An 18,681-nucleotide genomic window follows, 5' to 3' on the forward strand; every position below is an offset into this window, starting at 1 on the left:
TAAATAACGCAGCAGCAGTGTTCTGCCAAATAGTCTAGATGAGAGGTGTACTGCAATCTTTTTTCCTGATCTGGATTATTTGCAAAGAGTTGTTTCCCAGGCAAGACGTGTTGGAGTTGTTACCCAGGTCCTACAACGAACACATGCTTCTTTCTTTAACCTGATTTATCAGTTCTTAGGCATAGACTCTTCTGTACTTTTAAGGCTAAATTCTGTTTTTTGGTTATACTCTCAGACCAATTTATCTGTAAATAATGTGACAGAGCTATCATACCATCCTATCACCAACTACGAGTAGTTTTTAATAGAGGGAGACATTTTCTAGTTTATTTTCATCCTATAGCACTCTACCGTTGTGGAAGTCAGATAGCTCATTCAAGAAGCTACAGTGAAAAACAAAATTGAACTCCCTTCAGATTTTGAGCGTAGGAATCAGATGTGCAGTCAAACAACCGAAGTTCACATATGAGTGAGTCCTGCACACTAAACTGTGCACCTCTGTGAGTGTACAACCTGAAAGGAGGAGTGCTAAATGTGCTGGTCCACTGTGGGAGACAGGCCACCATACCTGCTGTGTGGCTTTTTATTCTGCATACAAGGTACTTCAATTTCCCTACATTTAAAAAGGTGTCAGAATGTGGCCGAGCAAGTCTGTCAGCTCCCTTTCAGCCCTCCAATCAGCTTCTGCATACAATTTATAGGAATAGGAATTCTTTCTGCTGCCCGTAAAGGAACCATTCAGCCCGCATTTACTGAAATAATGGTTAATTATCATACAATGGAAGTGCATACCAGTACCAAACGAAACGCTTAGGCTATTTTCAGCTATGGCAAAGCAAGCTCCTCAGCAAAGAGCCCCTCCCTAAAAGCACTCTGTAGTTAGCCCAACTAAATCCAGCACACCTCTCCTCCGATTAGAGTTCCCTTCACCTGTAGCTGAGGAAAGGAACAAGTCTTCCAGCAGAGTTTTGTAAGCACTTAAGCTGGCACAAATTATCACGAACTGCATCTCGTAAGGCATCACAAATGGCCTAAAGGTGCTAAACAGTGCGCCGATACATTGACTTTCGGCTCAGGAACGAGACAGGCTGCCCAGCGTCAACCCGTTTGCTGCCGCCTGGTTAGCCACCGGGGTCGGGTCTGCAACAAGAGCGTTTGCGGCAGGGCACGAGCAAGCAAGGTACAACTAGCAGACTGACCCACGTTGCGAGAGCCTCCCCGGGGCTCACCTGTCACCACGCAGCCCACAGCTGTTACACCTGGCTAGGGGCCGAGGCCTCCGGGGCAAGAGAAAGGGGAAACCGAGCAAGACCACCTAAACACGACGCCAGCCAGCCCAAGAAAGCGCTTTTACTGCCCGCTCTCCTGCGGCCCTGAGCCAAGGGCACCTCCAAGCGAAAGGCACTTGCACAGAGGCGGCAGCCGCCGTGCCGGGCTGGTGCCGGGGGCTCCCTCCACCTCCCAGCCCGGCAGCCGGCCCCGCCCGCCTCAGCCCCGGCGGGCAGCGGCCGAGCAGGGCCCGGTCTCTGCCGCCCCCTGCCGCCCGGGGGCCGCACCGCTGGCGCCCGCCGCCGGCCGTTAGGGCTCTCTCAGCAGCGCGCGGCGCGGCCGTTAACGGCAGCCCGAGCGGTAACCGTAACGGCCGCCGGAGCGGCGGCGGGGGGAGGGGGAGAAGCTCTCCCTCGCGGCCCCCCAACCGACATCCCCCTTCCCTCTCCCCCCCCCCCGCAACCACTTCCAGGTCACTACGCCGAGCGCGCGGCAGCTTCCGGCGGGCAGCGGCTGGGAGGCGGCGGGCGGCCGCCGCGGGGGCTCCGCCACGGCAGGTGCCCGCTCCCCGCCGCCGCCCTCACAGCCGGCCGCGGGCGCGCTGCCGACAGGGGGCCGCGGCGCTGGGGGAGGGACCGGCCGGGAGCCCGACGGCCCGCCCCGCCCTCGCGGGCCTTAACGGCCGCGGGGGGAGGGGGAGCGGGCGGGCAGGGGAGTGGGGATGGGGGGGACGGTTTTTTGGACCGGGAGCGCGGGCGGCGGTGGCGGGGAGCGGCTGTCGGTCGGTCATGCGGGTGGCTGCGGCCACCCCCGGTAAAGAAAAGCCCGGGGTAACTGGTGACCTTCTCCACGCAGAAGATGTTTGGGTACTTATGGGGATTCCTGTACAGCAACTATTTTCGGTTTTGGCTGAAATGGATCTTGAGGCTGCTCACTAGGAAGTGTGAATTGCAGCGTATCTTTGATGGGTCAAAGGAAGGCGCGCAGAGGACGCTAAACATAGGTAATGAGGGATCGGGGAAATTGGGGGTTGCGGTCCGTCTGCGGGTGCATCTTGATTACCTGGATGTCTGCCTGCAGGACAGCAGCCGGAGGGCGCATGGCGAAACACCGTCTTGCTTCTAACTGTTCTTTTATCGCTCCTGAAGTAAAACACCTGTTTACAAGATAAGTGAAAAGACAGTGGCAAGGTTTAAATGGTTAAATAAGCGTGTATGCTTACTGACGTTTTTTAGAGCTGACTAGTGTAGATCTTTGAAACATCCTGGAAAGCAGTAGGAGGAAAGCGGTACCTGCCCTGTGTGCTGTATACGTTCTGTGGATAGCGTTTCCTCTTTTCCCTTCTTCCTTGCTATTTTACGAGGAGTTAAAATCAGAAATGCTTTTACTTGGTCAGGAGATTACTTGCCAAGAGAACTCCGATTGGCTTTAACGAGTGAATCAGAAATTTCTCAGTTTTCCCTGGAGCTCTCCTGCCACTTTTTTTAAAAACCTTTCTGCTTTTAAAAAAGTCACACGTGAACATGGTTTTGCGGGGAGGAAGAAGTGATTAAATGCCCAAGGCCACCGATGCAGAATTTTGATCTAAAATAGTCATTTAATGTACTACTTATACTTGTTGCTGTTGTAATAACAGCTTGACAAAAGTGACTCCGTATTCTCTAATCATTTAAGCATGTTAGCGATAAACATGAAAACGCTTCTAAGAATGGAAAAGTACCTAGAGACATTTTTATTCATGACACCTTTTCGGAGTTGTACCGGATTTTTTTGTATGCATAACTAATGAGTGTTTTTAAAAGTATGAATCTATTTTAAGTATTGCTTTCAATGATTATCGGAAAATCTCCGTAATCTAAAAGGCTTTCAATTGCCTGATACCTGTTGATTTTAAAATCGAGTAATCTTTTATTAATTGCACATATAAAACAAACATTAAATTTTATAATACTCGTACATCATAAAAACACTTCTTCTCAAATATTTAAAAAATTCAATTTGATTTTATTCTGATCTCTGACATTTACTTTTTTGTCCTGCAGAACACTCGCTAGACTCATCAAAGAATAAGGTAAGAGATATTAGAGATCATTCTGTAGTAAAACCTTCTTTCTTACTTGCTTGTTAGCAGCCATGTCAGACAAGTCATTGTGCTGAGTTTCTGTAGCTGGAGACAGTCTCTTCTCTTACTCACAAAATCTCTTACTTTTTCTTAGAAAACAGAAGTGTGATTTAGAGAAATGATATGGATAAAGCAATTAAATACAACATAGAGTAGTGTCTTGTATCACTGAAAGAAATGCCATGCAAGTTTTCAGGTAGCCATCTACTTAACCGACAAGCTCGTTCTGATTGTTCTGCATCAGTTAAATGTGGTAGTTAGCATCTTAAACCCTAGAATTTGTACACCTTGGACAAAGCTTTTCCTTTTGAGATGATGAGATGAGTGAACATGCTGCCTTTCCTAGCTAATTACTGTAACATGATGTTGACAGAGACTGCCACAAGCATCTTTGTAATAGTAGAGCACAGTATGAGTGCATCTTTTAACATCTCTGAAGTTATTAATATATTGAGTATATTAATGTTCTTTTTTTAAAAAAAAAAAAAACACTTCTTGCCTTACTGAAACGGAGCTGCTTTGGAGTTAGCGTGAATTAGATTAAGAACATGTTGTGACCTTAAAAAGTTCAGAAGAGGAAGTGAAATAATTGCCAAGTGATTTTAGATGGGCAGTGTATAAATACCTTTATTAGCATTTGTCCTTTATTCTAGAAGACAGTAGCATAGTAGCATCTTGTATTAAGTTCTTTTGTTTCACCATAACATTGAAACCTCAACTTCATTACTTTACTGTCTCCTAATTCTGAAGCATCATTTACTTACTGAATTGAAGGTATACCACTTTTGCTCCTTGATAGCTGCATTTGTTTCAATTAGATTAAGAAGAACAAGTTTATATTCAGCACATGAAAGCAAGTGAAAACCTAAACTGAGTGACTTAACTAGCGTTTTATTTATTCTTTAAGGGGCTCCTTTTTTAAAAAATGTAGTTTGCAGTCTGACAAGACTACAAGTTGTGCATTTGTCTAACTATGGCAAGTCTTTTCACGTGCTGTTCAAACACATTTAGCATAAACATTTTTTTTAAATAGCTTCGACTGCCAATTCGTGTTTTATAGCTTTTTAAAGAACGCATATGTGGCAAGGATAGAGAGAATGAGAAATACCAAGAATAAGATAATAGATTTCTGCACTCTCATGAAGTCTTTGACTATGTTAACTTCTTAGGTTTTAAGAAATGCCGTACATGTTGACGAAGCTGAAGTGGAGAAGTGCGTTAGAGATGTAATGAAAGAAAAGAAAATTGAACAGAAGAATACAGGGTATGGTTGAAGCTATAAGTATTTCTGACCTCAAGTTTGATTTTGAGACTTAAAAGAAGTTTGGGGTTATGGTAGTAAAGCTGGAATTCTCCCTCTTCCAGTTGTGTCAGATTCCCATGTCTTCATGTACAAGATTGAAATTTTGCTCTAGAATTTGTGATTGGAACCGGATGGGATACTTATATATTTCATCCGTATAAACTGGGATAGCTTTTTGAGAAAACTGTTTGCATGGAGAGGTTTTCAGATTTATGTGGACTGAGCTTGTGGGAGCACAAACGTCATGAATACTTGGGAGCAGATGAAGGTAAAGCGGTCAGCATGTTAAAGGGAGTCCTAGTGTGTTGTCATAGATTTTTAACTAAGGGTTTTTTTCTGCCATATATTTAAGTGAACAGTGCCTGATTGACCAGCACTGAAATCTGCTAGAGGTGTTTTAAGCAGAAATAGGACCATACAGCAGTATACTTAACCAGTAAGCTGTAGTTTGAAAGATAAAGCGGGCTGGTCAGTTTAACTTCACTTCCTAATTCTGGTGCTTAAACTGCATTAACATAAGAGAGGTCCTATATGTGCAATTTAGGCAAGAATTTGTGGCTAATTTATTACTTGTATGGTGTTTTGTTATTATTTCAGGTTTAAGACAAATCTGCATGTATGCTTGCTGCAGATATCAGGATATAAGAAACTTTATTTGAACGTGGAAAGTCTGAGGAAGGTCCCTTATGATTCGGATAACAAAGAACATGAGGAACAGTTAATTGAGGTGAAAATAACTTGCTATCTTTTAAATTCAAAAGATATGACCGAATACCTTCATTTAAATTTGTAAGTATAGATTTGGTGGTGTACAGCTGGGTTTTCCCACCCCCGCAACGTCCAGCAGCTAGAACGAACTTAATTTATCTATTTATTGCTAGTATCTTTAACAGAAGACTGGCCTATTTTTGAAGCACTTTTCTGCTGTGAACTGCTAAGCCATTATAGAAGTGACTCGTTAACAGATCAAAACAAGTTAGTAAACTAGAGATACTCACACTGAGGTTATTTCATGTGAAGTCAAGCATAACGTGTAAGTAGTAGAATTGTTTGTGTAATGGGTGACTGAAAGATTATAACGATGAAGATATTTAACCTTATGCACATGTCTAACTTTGTGAAACAGTAATTACTAAAAAAAGACACCAATCTTCTTGTTGCTGCATCCCAGCCAACGTCAAAGAGCATAACTTAATACCAGAAGATAAAAAATTATCAGTAACATTTTTTAAGTAATGGTAAATAACAGCAAACAAGTAGCATAGTACTGCTTAAGGTTTTCAAAAATAGCTGATACTGTGCAAATATATTAGCATGTCATCTTAACGTTTCATAATTATCTCACTTGCTATACGAGTCCCAGTGTTGTGATGTGTTAAGTAAACATTCACTGTGAATTTGTATTTCTGTTTACAGCTGGCCTATGAGAGCATGACACGTAAATTAACTTCTGAAGTGAAACAAGTTTTTGCTACTTTACTGTCCATATATTGGTTTTGCCTGTGAAGGGAAATTATCACATTTAATGTTAATAATTGTCATAGTTGTTTGAATAAGCTGTTACAGTATGAATCTAGATTGTTCCTAACAGGAAAGGACAGCATGCAGTTTGTGTCCCAGTCCATGGTGAATGGTTTGTAATGTGCAGCAATGTGTTCCGAATTGTGTGACTTGAAAAACTTTATCACCTGTATGTAACATGGAAGCATATTTGTACAGCTTTGGAATTTGCTGATGCCTCATGAGAATCTGAAGGCCAGAATCACCAAGCAGTGGTGTGACATTGGCTTCCAAGGGGATGATCCTAAAACAGACTTCAGAGGAATGGGCATGCTGGGATTAGTGAATTTGGTGTAAGTGAAAATAAGTATTACACTTCTGCTATAACTCATTTTCAATATCTATGAATTCTTACTAGTTAATGCTATTTCTAATTAAGGACTGAATAGAAGGAAATAGAAGTGGTGGCTTCTGTACTACAGTGAAAACCAGTGTATTCTAAATAAGTCAATTTCCAACAGCTGCTCTTCTGTAAATTTGTAGTTGGGTGAAGGCCAACAGGTGAGGGAAGGAACACAGTCTTGTTCAAGACACCTTTTTTCCACCTTATTTTTTTTACTGTCACATGATAGACTTCCTAGAATCTGACTTAACATATTAAAAGCTTTTACAATTTCTAAATTACTGTTATGAAAAGTAAATGTGTTTGCATAACTTCACTAAGCTAAGTTAATTTGTGATCTTAGGTGAACTTCATATTTGCCATTCTGATCGCAGTGATTCTTTTTACTGTACACTAGTTCGTGCTAAATATCACTTAATTTGCTGCATTTCTCTTATTTTTTCATTTTGTGCCATTTTTCAGTACAGAGTAGTATTCAGTTCTAGGCTAAAGCTACATATTTTGATGTTGAACACATTAATATTTTGTATATGGACTAAAAGAATTAATGAAAGGTCTTGATTTGCATTGACAGGTATTTTAGTAAACATTACACCAATGAAGCTCGTCAGATCCTTTCTCGTTCAAATCACCCAAAACTGGGGTAAGTCAGTCATTATGCCACGTTTTTTGGCTTGTTCTGTGTAGGAGCTCATATGAAGACTATCAAGGACGCGTGCTGAAATTTAAGAGGAGAATGTTTGTGGTGTTCTACATTTAAAGCTGAAAAAAGGGTCAAAGGGGAAAGGCTTGAAAAACTGAATACAGATCAGCTTCAGGTTTGAAAGTACATGCAGCGCTTTTTCTGAATAGACTTGCTGAAACAAAAATATTGCAAACCTTTGGCTTTGGTTAACACGACGGACACCTTTAACCTCAGTTAGCTTTATTTTTAAAAAGTTTAGATTAGATTTAGAAGAGAGTACTTACTTGTTACCTACCTACTGATCCCATGTTGGAGTGGTGCACGTGATCTCTGAAGGCCCCTTTTTTTTTGCTAGGCTTCTATTCCATAATAGGTATATATAAGTAGTTGTTTTGTTGTTGTTTTAGAGCTTTACTTAATCTCTGAAACTGTCTTTGTATTTAAACATTTCTGCTCACTGTATAGGAAAATATGTTTTAAAACAAGTCAGATACTGAAGAGAGCTGGTAAACCTATATATATTTCCTCTGATCCATCCAGTGTCCAGTTAATTCTGTCACTTACCAAGAATGGGAACCTTTTATGACTTGAATTATAAAGAATATTATCTCATGCAATTAGGTGATGGATAGGAAATCTGAGACATTTACATCATCAATTAAATACACATGTAATTGACATTATAAATTCATCTTTTTTAAAAGAATGCTTGTTTTAACAGTCTTTTACACATTCGTGTCGTGGGATTTTCTATACTATGTAACAGATAAAAAACAGATTTTTTCAGTTTGAGGAACATAAGTTTGGGATGACTAGTCTGTTGGTACTGTAATAACTCCTTGGTAACTGATTTTTAATATTACAGCAGATTTAATCATTTCAAATGAGCAAGTTCAAGTCAAAGTCGATTAGCCTTCCCATTTCGGTATTGCCTAAAGGAGGCATCTGCCTCCATTGTACAAGAAACTAGAGCTTTTAAAATAACTTTCACATAGTTTGAGATGTACTGGGGAACTGAAGAAGTGGTCTGTAGGCTAGGGTTGCAGCATAGGAAAAATGGACTCTTAACAGTTACCCTAATGCAGACCATGTCTGGAAAGTTTAAGACCTTCAGTCCCTAAGGTAAAAGATAAAACATGAAATATGATTGCTGTTGCAGATATTCTTATGCAATAGTGGGAATCAATCTGACAGAAATGGCATACAGCTTACTTAAGAATGGTGCTCTAAAGTCTCATCTGTACAACACGATCTCTGGATTGCCACAAATGGAACACTTCCATCAATTCTACTGTAAGTAACTGTAGCTTCTTTAGCACCGGTTACTGGGGGTAGGCCTACAATGTAGAGTTTTATTTTTTAGAGTGCACTTCCACTCTTTTTCTCATTAGCCACAGCAAACTATTATCTTCTGGTATTTAACCAGTTACGTTACCGAATTGTACATTAAAGTATTACACTGCATCTAACATGCTTTAGAAATTTATTTTTGAGCATACTTCATTCTTTTTTTTTTTTTCTCCCAAATCAACCACCTGAACGTGATGCCTTCTTTATGGGATACATTTGGGTGGCTTTCTATATTTTACAAGCTTTAATCAGAAAATTCAGTGTTTGCACATTTGTCTTATTCATTATAACAGTATCCAAAAGGTTGCTGTTGACTAGGATGAGACACTGCCTATCCTAAGGGATCGAATGGAGTCTGAAGGATCATTTGAGGTGTAACTGGCTCAAAGTAGAACATTGTGGGACTCACTTGTTCAGATTTGTGTATTGTTTTCTTTACAGGTTACCTGGTTTATGAGTTTGACAAGTTCTGGTTTGAAGAAGAACCAGAAAGCATTATGCACTTCAACCAGTACAGAGAGAAATTCCATGAAAAAATTAAGGGACTTCTACTGGATTATGATGTCATACTAACCTTAAAAAGTACAAAGAAACCTTAACCTCCTCTACAGTCTATCAGGTTCTACATCAAAAATGGAATTATGCATTTGGATGACAGTTTTGCATGTTTCGCCAAAAACTGTTTAACAATGGAACTTTTTTTTACATCAAGAAAAAAATCAACACTTCAATTAAGAAAGCTTGGACAATCAACCTCTGTTTACAGCTCTTTATATGCTATTCTCCAAAGGACTGCCTTTTTTGTTTGTTTGTTTTTAAACATGATCCACAAGTCTAGAGATCCTGTGGATCACTTACTCTCATCATTTCTTTTATACTTCTTGGTGCAGGAACATGAAGCAGGTATTTCATGCTGCATCATGTTTTCCATTAATAAGTTTGACTGTTAATTGTCTTTTAAAACTTTTTTTTAGTTGAAAGTGTTCTAGTTTTAGATTTTTTTCATCCTTCTCTTGTTTTCTGTGCATAATTGATAGTCCATAAGTCAATGTTAAATTTCTCTGTGATGATGAGGTCCATGAAGGGAATGTATTAGTTACTTATGATTTTGGAGAAGAGGATTAATCCATCAACGTAGTAATGTACTTACTACAATTAGTTTCTGACTAGAGAAGTTTTCCATCCAGGGATTTGTACCAACAAATTCCTGTGCATGGAAAGAACTTAATTTAGAGACAAACAAGAAGAACGACAAATCAACAATGCAAGGCTCAGATCCTCAGAGTAAAACTGGCCCTTCTAAAAATATTCCTACTATCAAAATTTTCAGTTCTTTCTAGTCAGACTTCAGCTGCTCAGGCTGCTTGATTTTGTGTCTGTCTGTATCTTTTTTCCTTTTAGCAGCTATCGTGGTATTTTCAGCAGGAAGTTTCAGCAGCAAGAGAGTTAGTTTAGCCCCTTTTATAGGGTTTGTTTAATACAAAACTTTACTGCAGCTGCAGTCCCTGTTTTGTGAAAATAAATTCAAATCTGAGTACAGCCTCTGACAAAGATCTATTTTCCATGGAAGAGATGCAACTGCCACATGTTCCTTAATCTTAGCGTCCTCAAGACAATCCAGTCAGTAGAACTTGTATCTGTATTGTGACTAATTCTTGCTTAAAGCAGCTTTAAACAGATTTAGTATGACCATCACTTCATTTTCTAAAACCCTCTACCTAAATAAGTGCCTTCTGCTTTATTCAATCAGTGTTTTAATTTGATTCTGCATCCAGATCATAGCCTTAATTATTTGGGACAGACTCTTTCAAATATATACCTAAATAGCACATGGCTGCACAAAATTTGTATGCTAACGCAAGCTGTCATGCAATTTTTTTTTTTTTTTTAAATCATCTCAGGTAAATTAGTTAACTTCTGTTTAATAACTAAATTCTGAAGAAATTCCCTAGGAACACAAATTTTCAACACAAGAGGAAAAAGACAACCCCTTTTTGTCGTAAACTACATATATATAAGGGATGTTACACTACATAAATATTATATGTATTATATGTAATATATGTAATATTATATCTCCTTGGAGATACTCAAAACCCGACCGGACAAAGTCCTAAGCAACCTGCTCTAGCTGACCCACCTTGCTTTGAGCAAAGGGATTGGACTAGATGATCTCCAGTGGCTCCTTCCGTTCTCTGATTCTATATTGTATAAAACAGTGACTTCTTGCACTGCATCCACCCAGTTACTCTTGGTCTCTTAAATACTAGCAGTCGCTTTTCTTCTGGGAAAGCTCCTGATCAGGGTAACAGTACATAGGAAAGAGGTAATGCAGATCTTCTGTTTTCTTTTTAAGATGGGTTAAGTATAGGTGAGAGTTAACAAATTCTTGAGTTTCACTTGTCACAGGATGGAGAAGGGGGTCATCTCATCTATGTTGGGCTGATGCTATTTACTCAAAAAAAAGAAAAGGAGGAGGGGTGATAAAGATGCTTGTAGGGAAAGTATTTATACATAACTTTTCAGTACAAATACTAAGAGTAGTTTGATGTAGCAAACAGGTTTAATATAGTAAGTTTCTCCTACTATGTGAGTGTGTACATGTATTAGGGATAGGAACTGGAAAGACAATCACGTTCAGTTAGGAATACTCCTATAACATGGCTCTGATCAGTATTAAATTTAGTTACTGTGATTAAAGTTACTACAGAGAGAGAGTGATCAAAGTATAGCAACAGGATTATAAAGGTATAAGTAAAAAAACATTAACAAGAAGTTATGTAATGGCTCTCACCATAATGCAGATTGCATAGAGAGGTACAAAGTGTTATATTGGAGGAGTGAAAAATCTCTTAACTTAATAATTTGTTTTTGAAGATGCATATGATAGTAAAAACAACTAGGCATTTTAAATGTTTCAGGTGCCTCCTAAGATGACCAAGTTTAAGAAGTTGGTTAAAAAATTTTTTTTTTTTTTTTTAAAGCTTATAATGGCTATGCTGTGGCTTGTAAGCCAGATAGCTAACCAACTAGATACGATAGACAGAAAATTCTCCACAAGAAGCCTAGTTCTTTTGCTGCTCCCAGGTACTTGGAACCCTGTAATTCCCACTAGTGGAAAAACCTGAGATCCTATGGCACATTCTGGCTTTCTTATCTTACTACAGAGCACTGTCTCTGTTCCCTTGGGAACCTGGAAGTTCCTAAAACCAGACCAACAAAGGAAGTGGAAACATTGACTTTTTCCCCGTTCCCAAGGTAGCAAAATTGCTTGAGCCATCTTTGGCAATCTGCATGCTAACCTTCCCAGCCTCAAAACTTTCACATTGCTCCTTGTTCACTAGGAGATTGCTACTTAACTCCTTTGAAGCTCTTTAATCTTCAGATTTCATGTGATACAGCCTAAGACATTTTAGTGTAGAATGTAGATTGAGCCCTGTGTAAGATGCATCTTCAGAAGTTTTCTTTTTTTTTTTTTTAATCAAAAAAAAAGTTAGCTGGGACTATACTGTGACAATATACAAATTAAGGAAGAAACCTCAACCATCCTTAAATGATTCACATATGGTTAAATGAATGCGTTCGTCTGGGTGTAGTAATTGTTTAAAATGAATATTCTACGTTAGGTTCCAATACATTTTCCCAGTAAACAATCAGAATTTGCATGTAGTTTTGTATGAGCCAGTACCCCAGTCCTCTCTAAGAGTCACCGTATGTAGAATAGTACTGGGTTTCCCTGTTTGCACCACTAGTAGGCTTATTGCATTATTGTGGTAAGTAGACTATATGGAAAAAAAGTAAAACAGTGTCTAGAGAAAAGATGATTTTTTTTTTTTTTAACCAGTCAATGGGATTTTATACTAACTCTTAACACTTACATTATGGAGTGAACCTAAAGTAATGGAAGAGTTAAAATGGTATTAGGCCACCTTTCTGCAAGTTGATATAATCAACTTGCTTAACATCAGAACTTGTTGCTTATAATTTATTCTAAGTAGTCTTAAAGGTTAAAGTCTTGGCGAATTCTCGTGCTGTTATTAATCGTGTCATGTCTTGAAGTATGTACTGTTTTATTAGAACTTGCAAAAACTGTTAGTTTTCTAACTTGCTGCCTCTTTAAAATATTCACTATTGTGAAAGTTTATACATAATAGTAATATTTTAGAAAACAATCTAAAAATAAACAACAAGCTGAAGACAACAAGGTTGTTCTGTAAATTTTTTTTTTTGTTGTTGTTAAACAGTTGCTACTGGAACCAACTACTTTGTTTGCTTAGCACATACTTGACACATGGTGCTACTCCATAAATAAATTAATCTGAAGATAAAAAGTTTACCATAACCAGAAACTAGGAAACTAAGAACATGTTTTTAAAACAAACTGGCTATGCTTCTGTGATCTTGTGTGGAGAACTGGGCATTTTGTCCTAAAGCACAACAGGAGAAGGGGCCAATTTAAGCATCTCAGATAAAGAGTTATAGATGTGCACCATGAAAAAGCAAACATTAATTTTTTTGATTTTTCCATCCTAATTTAAATAACAAACACTTTACAAAAAACTATGTTAGCCTTGTTTTATGAATTATTGTGATAAAAGTTTGTATTTAGTTAGATGGAAGTTCAGCAGTTGGTATTCTTGAAAATACTGCTCGTGAATGCATGGTTTTTCTATCATACCTGTTTGTGTTGCTGTAGCACAGTGGTAGTCAATCTTTAGAGAGATGTTTCTTGTGCCAGTCTATAGCATTGTCTTTCACTAGGGGGAAACAAACAAGCCAGCAAGCAAACAAGTAAAGACGGCTTGTGGGCAGTTTCTTCTTATCACACTGTGCTGAGACAGCTGCATACTAATAGAAATGTCTGTTTACCACAGTATAAAAGCAATAATGTAAACTGTGATGTCTGTGTACTGGAAGGAGATGTTTACAATGGTAACAAATAAAGATTGAATACTTCCAAAATATTGGCAAAACAATGTTAGTTACGACTCTTTTTCCAGTTGGCTGTTCTCTTTGTTCATACGCCTGCACTGTGGTGTAAGAGGATTTATCCTATCATTTTTTTTTTTTTTTTTTTTTAGTTCTGAGAATCTGTTTCAGAGTTCTTTTACTGATAGGTACTGCGCTTGCATTTGTGTCTTTCCTAATAACTGTACAGCACAAATACTATATTGTTGGAAATAGTGGGCAGCACAACACCTCTGTACAGAAGCTGACGCGGATGGGGAAAAAAAGGGCCCCAGGGGAGCGCACAGCCAGAACAAATGCTACCTGGTTCACACACAACTTCTCATTTTTAAATCAGCATCCAAGACATGTACCTTAAATCAAAAGCTGAGAAATGACTAAGAGATTCAACTCTGACTGCAAGATCTGTGGAAAATACGCTTGTATTTAACTCTCAAGGCTAGTCTGGTACCACGGGGAAACGCGCTTACATTCAAGTTTGTCTGAAGTGTTATTTCTGTTGTAATGGTAAGTTGTAAAATGGGAAAGTTGATGTTTCCTCCACATCTGATTAGAACTTGTGTATTATTACCTTTAACACTCCTTCCTTCCAACAAACTTCATGAAACCTTTTTTCCTTATCAGTGTCACAGGCACAGTGTGTGTCGTAGTCCCATTACACAACTAGAGCTGTAAGGAAAGGCCTTCTGCTTTGCTAGCTGAGGGGCTTCTCCATGTCTCTTACCACTTCATTCTGTTCCACACTCTAAAGATGGCGACATCCCTTTTTCTCTTTTCAACTTTTTTTGGTCCCTGCCAGAGGGAGGAGAGTGCATTTACGTGATCTGTATTATACACCAAAAGCATGTTGCGCTGGAAGGAGGCTTAGGGTTGTTTTGCTGAAGAAAGCAGCAAGAGAGCTAAACTGATCTCCTTAGTAATGGACCAGAAATTTGTTTACAGAATATAAGACAATCTTACACAGGAAAGCAGGTACTGCCATACTCTACTGCAAGTGGTAGAGGATTATTACTACTTAAAGTGCATCTTATTTCCGTTGCTCTTTAAATCTTTATTTTAAGAGGCTCTATTTTAAGATTCATCTCCTCAGCCTCTTATCAGCTATCTGCAGTATTGTTCCTGGGTTGTGTTTCTGATACTTGTGCTCCAAAAATTGGTCAAATATTCAAAAAGGATTTTGTTTGAAGTACTAGGAAAAGCTTTCTCAGAGTGACAGTGCAAGGGTTTTTGTTCAGGAGAGCAGAACTCCAGAAGCTGACTGGAGACTTAGAAAAGAACGCTGGAGAAATCTTCTGGAGAAAGAAATCCTGTTTTTGTTTTTCTTTAAACTAAGAAAATATTTTACGTATGTATCTTCCACCATGCCTTCCTCCCCATACAAACTACGTTAAATAATTGACTCGGCTCCATTTGTATTTCTCAGCTGATCTTTGTTTCTACTTTTGCATTTCAGAGACCAACTGCTTCTATTAATGCAGTGAAGTGCCACTACCTGAAAATCACAGTCTCACCTGTAGGAATTTATATGCCTTCAGAAGCATGAAACAGACCCTCCACTACTGAGTCCCCATTCCCCGACCAACAAAACCCTCCGACATCAAGTTGCTCAGTTATGCAAATACTGGTTATCTAGAAAGTGGGAACAGGAATTCGGTATTCAGGGTATCTAAATGAAGATACTGAGTACCTCAGTAAAGAGAGAACTAGAGGAATTTTCTTCTAATGTGACATGCTTTGGTAAGTTATCTGCCACCGTTTATTGAGAGCATTTTGCACTGCAGTTAAGAATAACTTCCTGTACTTCATTCCTTGTATTCCCAGCACTGAAACTTTCTCATTCAAATGAATATTAAAAGTATTAAAAGTTACAAGTCCTGCTTGAAGTACTCCAAACATTTGACTCCAGACTATGAAACTGGGAGGAAATAACAGTAACTTTCCTTCTTCCTACCACAGGATAAGACTCAATAATAGATGTAATTCCTTTACATTCATTCTTTGAAGTTACACTTTGGCTCATATTTAAACCAGTGAGCTCTAGTCACAAACTAGCGTCTCCCACAGAGTCGCCTGTCAATGCCTAGGTCTGAAGGAAGGCACGGCCCAGGCCTACATAGGATTCTCTAGATAAGCGTGCCAGGATACAGGCACACTACACCACAGACCTACCCCTCAATACAGACTGAGCTGACCTAACATCCCCTACACTGTTCCTCCATATTTTCCTGTTTTGCAGGTATTTTAGTCTAAGCCTGACTATTCCATTTTCTGACAAAAATGGATACAATAGCATCAAGTATTCGTTTACAGTTAATACTTCTTTTCTGATAAAATGCATCTGCTATCTATAGCGTACCTCATTATTACCAAATTACCAAGAACTGGAAAAGACAAGAGAAGCTTATGGTTAAGGCACTGGCAGGGATATTGGAAGTTTGGAGAGTAAAAGCAGTGGAGTTGATCAATGTGAATAAAACCTAAATGGGTGGAGACTTGGCAAGTTCTGCTTCCTAACTGTAATACACAGATACTACTACAGTCACCTTATCTATGGCTTTTTTATTTATGCAACTTGTAGACTTAGAGTGTTTATGCACCAGCTTCATTTCGCTGCTCTAAGTATCCTGATGGAATTCCAGCTCTTCCCAACAGTTTCTTGTTGCTGTACTGCACCTTGTGCCAAGAGACACAGTTATCACAGGTTCAAAATGCTGCTGCAAGACTAATGGTTGGTTAATAATGAAGAAGGTGATATGAGGCCTCTCAGTGAGTACCCAGCTTAAGAACCAGAGACTACCTGGCTGTGCAGCTTACCAAGCAAAAGCACCAGCTCTTTGCTTTACAAGCCACATTACAGCTATTTCCTTTCTCTTTCATACCCCTCTTCTCACTAGCCTCTGCCATCTTCATTTATGAAGGAGTTAAGAGATTAAAAAGCTGTTTGGCTAGCAAAGGCTTAGCAAGTCTGAAGAACAAGAAGATACCAAACTAGGGCATAACAGCTGGAAACAGTAGCATGGAAATATATTTTTACCTCTGAAATAGCACCTGCTAAGGTATACATTTGAAAAATGCTTTCATTAACACGTGACACCTACCGTAGCAGAACCCCCCAGTGCCAAAAATTTTGCATAACGCTTTTACAAGCCCCAAACACACCTCTCAGCTCTAACTCCTAGAATTCAGGAGCTGTACAATGCTACAATGAAAAGATTATGCACCATTGAGCTTTTATATACTATCAGTATCTGAATAAGTTGAAAAATATGGATGGGAGAGAAACTGACAGGAGAATGATTTTTTTTTTGTGACTGTTTTTTATGGAAGTACTCCATAAAGCAATCTCCCCACTTCCCCTTCACTCTGCTGTCTGCCCCTTGGCCTCAGTGCCTGGCCACAAGTTTAAGCTCTGAAGAGGAAGGAAAAGCTCCTCCTGTTTTCTGGCTGTGAGACTAACCGCCCTAAGCACACTCTACAGTTCATAGATTGAAAAGCATCTCTACCTCAAAGCATATAAATTAAGAGATACAGTAAGAGATACAGGCAGGCGCTTCTAAAGCCCTTGTGACTCTCGCACAGCATGCCTACAAGTACAGATAAGACTTTTCTTAAATACTCACTCACCTGGAAGGTCTTCACATCACTGCATGCTGGGCAGCAGAACTCCCTCTGCAGTCTTCCTCTTGTCAACTCCTATTCACCACTAAAGGAGAGGCTGTGGCAGACCCTGCCATCAAATAGGCAATTGCCAGGTGGCTACTTGGTGGGCCTCAGGCCCTGATCAGGAGAGCAGCTTCACCAAGGTATCCTGAGAAAAATCTACTCACCTGTCTGCTTCCTGTAGCAAAGCCACTCTTAAAGATGACCCGCCTTACATTGAAAAGTTTTATTGACACGGTTGTGTTAGCCAAGAAGGTAAGGAGCAAAACAAACAAAAATCACCTTGTAAAATGGCAACCGTTATAACCAGAGATCTGCTTGTGGATGCCTCTTGTTACAACAGGTGTAACAGCAGAATAATTCTCACAATTTAAGTGGCACCTCCAGCCTTGTCTTTGCTTGTAGAGCAAAGTTGGCAAGCCCTTTTAAGATAAAGAAATGTTTTTGATCTGTGATCTGTGCATCTCTAGGGGTATGCGGAAGAAAATTCAGGTTTACCATGACAGACATCTCAAACAGAAATTTTAGGGGTCTGCAAAATGAAAAAGGTCAACAGTCTGCTTAGGGAAGTTAACACTTAGTGTTGAAGACTACCGTAATAACTTATTTAGTTACCAGGCATTACAATGAAGCATCCTGCTCTGGCCTTGGCATCCTGAGTTAAAACATTCAAAATCATATTCTTCAAAATGGCGACTGCAGCGTCAAATGAAGGTCACAATCCGATACACATTTAAACCAATCTGCACGTTCATATGCAGAAAGACTGTACTATTTTTTAAATTGTCCTACGAAATCTACATAGGGCTAAAATAAAAAGGGGAGAACTCTAATTATTACCAAGACAAGAAAAAAAAAATCAACTATAAGATGACTAACACAATGGCTAGCAATACTGCTAATTCAAAGTGCTCAGAAACTAGTGGCCATTTTTTGCAAATTGACTTTATATATACAAACAGTGAGATGATAAGTCTTAGAATTAAATACACATTCACTGAATAGAGCACACCCTAATCTGTTCTGTCACTGTTATGGTTTTGAGGCTGACATCTTGGCTTCCCTGTGAAACACATTCTAATATTTAAAAACTTTAAAGCATGCCTAATAAGCTGTGGCAGGACACAGATGGTCTATAACATATCTGGGGAGGTCTTAAGAAGTAGCAACAACTGTTGTCGCCAAACACAAACATAACAGGGAAAAATAGTTTAATGAAACTACACTGTGAGAAGCTTACATAGGTTGCTTGTTGCAGATGGAATTGAACACATTCAAGTGTTAAACAAGACAAGGCATGGAAACAGCACATGTTTTTGTTCTGAAATCTGTTGTTGAAGATCCAAAGTCATCTGCCTGTGTAATAAAACACAATCACCTTCTTTTCCCTCTAGCATGAGTTTAATAGTTAAAAAACCAAA

At 39.2% G+C, this 18,681-nt stretch overlaps 1 protein-coding gene across 1 annotated transcript; it reads left to right on the forward strand.

The window, feature by feature from the left end:
* The first annotated feature begins 1,773 nt into the window (after nt 1-1,773).
* Nucleotides 1,774-13,608, forward strand: ELMOD2 (ELMO domain containing 2). Its single transcript, XM_068942114.1, has 9 exons — nt 1,774-1,826; nt 2,125-2,272; nt 3,312-3,340; nt 4,561-4,655; nt 5,292-5,421; nt 6,414-6,547; nt 7,172-7,240; nt 8,442-8,575; nt 9,074-13,608. Exons 2-9 carry the CDS (start codon nt 2,128-2,130, stop codon nt 9,229-9,231), a joined length of 894 nt encoding a protein of 297 aa, XP_068798215.1. The 5' UTR covers nt 1,774-1,826; nt 2,125-2,127; the 3' UTR covers nt 9,232-13,608.
* Nucleotides 13,609-18,681: the final 5,073 nt, after the last annotated feature.

Source organism: Struthio camelus, chromosome 4 (assembly GCF_040807025.1).
Source record: "Struthio camelus isolate bStrCam1 chromosome 4, bStrCam1.hap1, whole genome shotgun sequence".
Lineage (NCBI taxonomy): Eukaryota > Metazoa > Chordata > Aves > Struthioniformes > Struthionidae > Struthio > Struthio camelus.

Coding starts and splice junctions, on each gene's coding strand:
- ELMOD2 (XM_068942114.1), top strand. CDS start 2,128: ATGTTTGGGTACTTATGGGGATTCCTGTACAGCAACTATTTTCGGTTT. Junction 2,273..3,311: donor GCAGAGGACGCTAAACATAG/GTAATGAGGGAT, acceptor TTTGTCCTGCAG/AACACTCGCTAGACTCATCA. Junction 4,656..5,291: donor ATTGAACAGAAGAATACAGG/GTATGGTTGAAG, acceptor TTATTATTTCAG/GTTTAAGACAAATCTGCATG.